The sequence below is a fragment of the Chiloscyllium plagiosum genome, chromosome 18, assembly GCF_004010195.1.
Source record: "Chiloscyllium plagiosum isolate BGI_BamShark_2017 chromosome 18, ASM401019v2, whole genome shotgun sequence".
Lineage (NCBI taxonomy): Eukaryota > Metazoa > Chordata > Chondrichthyes > Orectolobiformes > Hemiscylliidae > Chiloscyllium > Chiloscyllium plagiosum.
This window is the reverse complement of record NC_057727.1, coordinates 36,926,282-36,934,345: the sequence shown is the minus strand read 5'-3', so window position 1 is coordinate 36,934,345 and position 8,064 is coordinate 36,926,282. Positions and strand designations below refer to the sequence as shown.

Sequence of the window (8,064 nt, the reverse complement as noted above, 5' to 3'; positions counted from 1 at the left end):
ATTATTGACCTGATGCTGCTGAGAGCTTCCATCATCTTCTGCTTTTCTTTAATGATTGAGTGTTTTTTGCAAACATTTTCAGTAAAGTTAGTGGCTGGAGGAATTTCAATCCTGGAAATGCTGGCTGACTTCAGATAATCTAAAATATACTGTAGACAAAATATATTGGCTTTAATCACCAAAATAAATATCTCTAGCAAAATCACAGCAGCAGCATCTATAGGTCCATCAAAACCCATACTTTATTTCATGTGTAGCAATACAATTTACATATTAAATAACACTATAATAGAACAATTTAATATAGTTTCCAACAGAACAAAGCAGATTTTTTTCAAGTTACAGAACACCACATTTTCAAATGGATCATGAGACGAACTTATTCAGCAACTGCCTAGATCTATTCCTATTGCACACACCGACAATATTGTTGAAAATACCTGCAACTTCGACAACCACTGCCCCCAAGAAGTAATATAGGTTCAATGCCTTTGAAATGTGATGACACAGTATTCATGGTACTACCTCAATGCAAATACAGTTTTCCACTTAGCCACCACAAAACTATGAAGGAGTTGAGACTAGAAAAAAATTAGCTTTTTATGAAAATATAAAATTCTGTGATTATATACTGTAGATACAAAGTCCCCATAGAATGCCTGTTTAAGCAACAAAATATTTACAGTTTGTTTGTATCTGCTACCCTAAAGAATGAATAAAGGTTATGGTTTTCAAGACGTGATACTTGAACTATTTTTATTTTTGTCTAAAATGTTGAAACAAAATTTTTTTGAACACGACTACCCCAAATGTTGGAGAAACATGAGGTTTTTTAAAAAATTCAAAAATCTCCCCTTTGTTGAGAAAATGTTTTTTTTCTTTTTTAAAGTTTTTTCCTGAAAACAGCTCAAGCTTTTTAGTTTCCTAAAAGTCTGATTCATGTTTGCCTCATCAAATGTTTACCTAGTATAGAAAATGTCTCCCACTTTGTGAAAATATCTCTTTTTTTAACAAAAATTTTGAAACTTTTGTTTTCACTTCCAGGTAGCAGTATTTTTTTAAAGATGTCACAGCAGAGAGAAGCCTGACAGCACTTTCAGTCCAGCACTGCTATGCTCTTCCCACTGAGAACATAGCCTCATCCGCAGACAATTAACTGAATATCACACATTTGTGTACAAATATGGCCAACCTTTTAAGAAGAAAAAGCATACAATTTTAAATTGTAATTAAGGTACGAATGTCTATATGAATGGTTTATTCAATATGTAGAATCATCTTTTCATAAATGAAATATGAACTGGCACCTTGATAACATTAACATTCATCGTATTGAGTCACTTGTTAAATTTCTAAATTAAAAGTTTGACCCTGGACTAAAGAGGCAGTTTAGAAATAATAAGAGAATTAAAACCTTTTTGTTTGAAAAGAAACACTCCTACCTTCTGCTGAGAACTACTTTATATCTTTGGTAAGTTAATAAATTCTTCTCCACGGTTATTTAAAAAATGTTTCAAATCATGGAATCTTTCCAAAAGACTGATTATTAACATGGCAAAAATGCAACATTATTTGTGTAGCTCACGCAATATTTATCAATAGTCTAACATTGCCATCAAATGCATCCTCATTTTACACTTACACAACACTCTGTGCAAAAATGTGCACCATTCTGCTTTTCTTTATACCTCCTGCAAAAAATAAAATTGAATCCGAGGACTGGACATAATGGAGCCACCAGGATTGGAAATCATGGCAGGAGGGATGGCTTAAGCAGGCAGGAGTCAAAATCTTGTATTTCGAATGATGGGTTAAGAGATTAAGTTGGCAGTGTTTCAGTGGCAGGTAGGAACTCATGGTGTCTAGTGGCAGGTACCTTTTACTTACATTTGCATGCCATTAAATCAAGACGTGCCCAAATTAAGTCCAAGATTTAGTCAGGGGGGAATGGAAACTTGTGCCATCTGCACTGGTTAAAGTTGGTGTGCATCAGATGAAGTTGTACATTCAGATCACAGATGAACAGTTGTTTATAAACAGTAAGGAAACTGTTTTAAGGGGGACCGGTTTATGCTCTCATTCCTGAAGTGCCAGAAACAGCAATAGAAAAATTGGGGTGATGTGGGTGGCAGTGATGGGTGCTACTGGAAAATGGTATAGAATAATGAGTGTGTAAATGACTGGGATATAAGATGGGGATAGAAGATAGAAGCAAAATGGAATGAAGAGCTTGGCTTCAGACAGTGTCCTTCCAAATTTGTAATTTTTTTTTCCCTGCTGAACTGCAAGCTCTGCCTGCAGAGTCCCTTTTACAGCCAGGCAGAGCTGCATTTCCATCGCCTGACAGTGGGTTAGGTCACTCCAAGCAATCACTTGCACCCCAAATGGCTGTCGCCTGTTCTTTATAAAGAACATTAAATTCTGTGACCATTGGCTGCCTATGTGCAAGCAATACTGGTGCACACTTCTCTTTCCACTATTAGGACCTGTGTCTGCTGTGTGTTCATTTTAATCCTGCAAAAACCGTTAATCACATTCCACATTCTTGCAAGCAGGATGACTGTTGCCCTTACTAAGATATTTATATATTTTCTACCACATGAAAAATGAGCATTTTCCCCACACATTTCAGTTACAGCCTGAAGCAGCACAAATATATAAAGTGTCAAGAAAATGATAAATTATTAGCTGTACCCATACACCTGACCTGCACTAAAGTATTTTGTGGTAAGAATGTTTTTGACTGTCTGTAGTCTGATCACTGGAATGTAGGAGGTTACATCTCTGAAATTTTACAGGATTTGCCAGGTTCAAATTATGTTTACTTAAAAGTGAGTTCAATAATACATTGCAATCTGTACAAAAACAATCTGAGCTGATGAACGACTAAAATGTAGAATGTTTTTGTTTGCACAATTACCTTTAAGCTGTCTCCGGACACAGATTCTGCCTTCCTATGAAGCTCAAGTTATTGAGGATTACAGACAAAAGTTTTTCATGAATTTCTGGGAAATTACAAATTTTGTATTAAGTTTTTAATAGGCAGTAACACTGATTAGATAGTGCAAACTAGAACAAATTGTGTTTTCATCTTGTGAAAATAAGAGATTCAAATGCTCAGCAGGATAATAATGGACTCAGAATGGTTAAAATTAACATCAAAAACTCTCATCACTGTAAAATGTATAGCCAGGTCATCATTAAAATTGGAACCTGACAAAATAAAGGCCTCAGAAATTCATTCAGTCCTCAGAAGTTTTTTTTCTCAAATGAAGTTCCATTTCTGAAAATCTTCAGATTACACAAGAGATTCCATGCTTTCTGCTGGATCTGATTCTTCGGTGATAATAATGGTACCATTTTTATCAAATGATGAGGGTCCATTTCCATTCTCTTTTGTGCTGATTAAGCTGAGCATTGCTTTATATAGAAACTGATACTGCTCCTGTGGAAAGACAGAAACAAAGCATTAGAATAGGAAAATCCTGTGTTAACTATTTATGCATTTTACTACTTCAACATTGCTAATAATTGTGTCAAATCTTTAGAACTATAACCATTGCAATGTCATGCAATTTAAAATAGAAATAGTCAACTCTCAATGATGCCATTTACAACTTATCAAAAAATAAAAAAAACAAAAGAACTATGGCATATTCTTTTTTTTTAGATATTTTTATTAGAAATTTAACATTTTTACAAGTTTACAAAAATAAACAAAACTCTCAGATATAAACATTGATATACAATTAGCTCAAATATACAATAGCCAAAATTTGACAAAAAAAAACCGAAAAGAAAAAAAAAACAAACAAACAAAACTCAACTATCTACTAATCTAACCTACAACTAACCAGGGTGTATATTTAAGTCTCTTACATGCTCGGGATATGTTAGCATCAGATATAATAAAACCCGTATTCGTGCGGGATTCCTCCCCCGAGGGGCCGCGGACCAGCCAGGTTTGTAATCTCAATTAAATAAAAGCCCTTGTTAGGATAGCCGAAATATCTGTATTTATATAATTCAAAAAGGGCTGCCATATTTATGGCATATTCTTACCTATGTGCATTCATGTTACAAAACTCTCAGAAATAATGTGCTATGTTAGAAGGACATACCGCATCAGAATTTACCTTTCTCATTGGTCAAGCTTTGGACATCATTATTGCAGCATCCGACGTCTTATTAAAGATTATGATACCAATTTTATATGGTAGACTCTTAACTTTCAGAATCTGTACTTACCACATCGGTGAAAACGCCTGGCCGCATCAGGTTTATCATCTTTGCAACCTGATAGACATCCACAGCAGATTCACACTCCAATTGCTGTGACAGAGTAGTAAGGCCACAGAATAGCCCAGCAGAGACCCCTCCAAACCTACAGAACACAGTATGAGATGAAGTGTTCACCTAAGGTTTCTCTTCACATGACTGAATGCAATTTCTTTTTCCTGCATTCTCACTCAAATATTTGCTAAGATGTCATTTTTATAAGCCCTGGATCACCTTGAATCAACATGAATAGGTAGAAGAGATTTAAACTTTTCCAAAGTAGTAGCTTAATAATCTTATGTAACCTAGAAACTAATTAAACACACAAACTAATCTTGTGTTTAGTCTTCATTAGCATTTCTTCATCCAAAGGTAACTTCTTTGCCATCAGCTGCTAATAAATCTTCCTTTTACAACAACAGTCTCAGACAGAATTAAACGAAGGCAGCATATTGATTTATTGATGTATTTATTTATTTATTATTACTTGTACCGAAGTAGTGAAAAGCTTTGTTTATGAGCAGTACAGGCAGATCATAGTAAGCAAGGATGTACAGAACAAAAGATTTAGATGGAGGTATAAAGTTAACATTTCACAGGGAGTACAAGAGAGATCAACGTTAGCAAGATCAGCATTATTTGAGACGAGAGAGTCTATTAGTTGGGAAGAAGCTGTCCTTGACCTACGAGTGCATCTGTTCAGGCTTCTGTACCTTCTGCTGATGGAAGAGGTTTTCGGAGATCATTACTGGGGTGAGTAGGGTCTTTGATGATGTTGGCAGCCTTTCTGTGATAGTGAGCCATGTAAATGGAGTGCATTGATGGACGGTTGCTCCTGTGGTGGCCTGGACTGTAATTTCCTATGATCCTGGGCAGAGCAGTTGCCATACCAGGCTGTTATGCATCCGGACAGTATGCTTTCAGTTGTGTATCTATAGAAGGTGAGGGTCCTTATGAACATTTCCTGAGCCTCTTGAGGAAGAGGAGGCATTATTGTGCCTTCTTGACTGTCGAAACTACATGGGTAGACCAGGACTCGTTGTCAGTTATCATCAATCTGAGGAACATGACGCTCTCCACCCTTCTGACCTCAGTTCCGTTGATGTAGATGGGTCAATGATCAGTTCTTTGGTTTTGCCAATGTTGAGAGAGAGGTTGTTCTCAATGCACCATGTCACCAGACCCTCTATTTCACTCTGTATTTTGACTCGTCATTGTTAGATATCTCCCTACCATGGTGGTGTTGTTAGGGAGTACAGTAGGACGCTGAGGGCTGTTGTGAGGCTCCAGTGTTGAGGGTTATTGTGAAGGGTTGCGGTCTGATTGTGGTCTGTGGGTCAGATAACTGAGGATCCAGTTGCAGAGGGCGGAGCTGAGACCAAGGTCACGCAGCTTTGAGATCAACCTGGAGGGAATAATGGTGCTGGATGCAGAGCTGTAGTCAATGAGCAGGAGTCTAATGTAGGTGTCTTTGTTGTCCAGATGTTCAGGGATGAACGCAGGGCTAGGGATATGGCATCCACCGTGGACCTGCTACACAAGTAGGCAAATTGTAGGGGGTCAAGGCCGGCTGGGAGACTGGAGTTGATGTGGGCTATGACAAGCCCCTTGAAGCACTTCAATATTATTGAGGTCAGAGCCACTGAGCAGTTGTCATTAAGGCACATGCTTTCTTAGGTACAGGATGATGGTGTAAAGCAGGTAGGGACTATGGCTTGTAGGACATGAAGATGTCGGTGATTATCTCTGCCAGCTGGTCCACACAGGATCCCAGTGCTTGACCGGGGATACCATCCAGGCCCATCATTTTCCTTGGGTTGACTCTCAGAAAGACCAATTTAACATCTGCAGCGGTGTCTGAGTGAACAGATGTGTCCAGGACTGTCGGGGAAGACGTCACTGCGCCGCTGGCATTCTGCTTATACTGAGCATAGGAATCATTGAGCGTATCAGGGAGGGATGTGTCTTTCTCTGCTATCTTGTTTTGCTTCATTTTATATCCTGTAAAGTTGTTTAGGCCTTGCCACAGGCAGCAGGAGTCTGCTTGGTTGGTGTGGGCCTTTAACCTGGTCCGGTACTGCCTCTTGGCATTTCTGACGGCTTTGTGGAGGTCATGTCTAGATTTCTTGTATTCATCTGGGTCATTTGGCTTGAATGCTGCACATCTGGCCTTCAGTAGGAAGTGGATTTCCAGGATGATCCAACGGGTGGAGAACACTCAGATTGACTTCTTTGGTATGCTGTCCTCCACACATTTGCTAATGAAGTCTGTGACAGTGGTAGAGTATTTGTCTACGTTTTCCGCTGAGTACTTGAATACAATCCAGTCCACCAATTCCAAGCAGTGCTGGAGGTGGTCTTTCACAGCCTCAGACCAGCATTGTACTTCCTTTTGTAAAGGGTTCTCCTGTTTCAGCTTTTGCTTGTAAGCTGGGAGGAGGAACACATTGCTGTGATCTGATTTGCCAGGGTGGGGATGGAGCAGTAGGTTCTTTGACAGCTGTGTAACAGTGATCCAGGATGTTCAGTCCTCTGGTGGGGCAGGAGATGTGTTGGCAGTACTTTGGCAGCACCCTCTTGAGGGTGGTTTGGTTGAAGTCACCAGCCAGAATGAATAGGGCCTCAGAGAATTTTATCTCTAGACTGTTTGTGGTGGTGTAAATCACATCTAGGACATTCTCCACATCCGTATAGGGTGGTATGTATAACTTGAGATATTTCTAAGTGTAGTGATTGTAACGTGATCAGCCAGGTGGACCTCATAGAATATGAGTTCCCTGACTGGAGCAGTTAATCTGGTCCAATTAGGGAACCCTGGCTGACAGTTATAAAGAGGAGTGTCAGACATTTCTGAGATTTGGCTCTGAGGGAGCTGGACCAGTGTCAAGAACTTTCCACATTTAATTAAGGGTGGCTTGGTGACGGGAGACTGTCCTCTGTGCAGTTATTTCACTAAGGAATTCCAAAAGGTGGAAAGCAAGATGCTTGTTCCACTTGACATTTTACTTCATTGCACAAAATACTTTCAAACTAATATTTGGCTCTGTAGATCCTAACCAGAATGTTGGCAAAGTAACATATCCTATAGCTTTGAGCATAATTGCTTATAGTAACTTCAAAATACTCAAAACTTTTATTAAGTCTTATATCAAAAATTAGTCAGATTCATGTGTGGAGCACTGTATCTCGTGTAGAACAGGCCAGAAACAGATCCATCAGTACATGCCTTGTCAGTCAACACCAATAACAGTAGATTCAAGAGCAGAATGAGAAGAAAACTAAACTCAGAAGACTCATTCAGAAGGTCAGGAGGAATGGGATACAGGGGAACTTAGCTGTCTGGATACAGAATTGGCTGGCCAAAAGAAGACAGTGAGTGGTAGTAGAAGGAAAATATGCTGCCTGGAAGTCTGTGGTGAGTGGTGTTCCACAGGGCTCTGTCCTTGGGCCTCTAATGTTTGTAATTTTTATTAATGACTTGGATGAGGGGATTGAAGGATGGGTCAGCAAGTTTGCAGACGACACAAAGGTTGGAGGTGTCGTTGACAGTATAGAGGGCTGTTGTAGGCTGCAGCAGGACATTGGCAGGATCCAGAGGTGGGCTGAGAGGTGTCAGATGGAGTTCAACCTGGATAAATGCAAGGTGATGCATTTTGGAAGGTCAAATTTGAAAGCTGAGTACAGGAATAAGGATAGGATTCTTGGCAGTGTGGAGGAACAGAGGGATCTTGGGGTGCAGGTACATAGATCCCTTAAAATGGCCACCCAAGTGGACAGAGTTGTTAA

At 39.3% G+C, this 8,064-nt stretch overlaps 1 protein-coding gene across 1 annotated transcript in view; it reads right to left on the bottom strand.

Moving 5' to 3' along the window:
* Positions 1–203: 203 nt before the first annotated feature.
* Positions 204–8,064, bottom strand: part of LOC122559046 (receptor-type tyrosine-protein phosphatase gamma-like) — a 644,852-nt gene continuing 636,991 nt past the window's right edge. Inside the window, exons 28-29 of the mRNA XM_043708214.1 lie at positions 4,249–4,384; positions 204–3,445 (exon numbers count right to left, since the gene is read on the bottom strand). Of these exons, the coding sequence (XP_043564149.1) occupies positions 3,299–3,445; positions 4,249–4,384 (283 nt within the window). The 3' untranslated portion in view covers positions 204–3,298. The remainder of the gene's footprint in view (positions 3,446–4,248; positions 4,385–8,064) is intronic.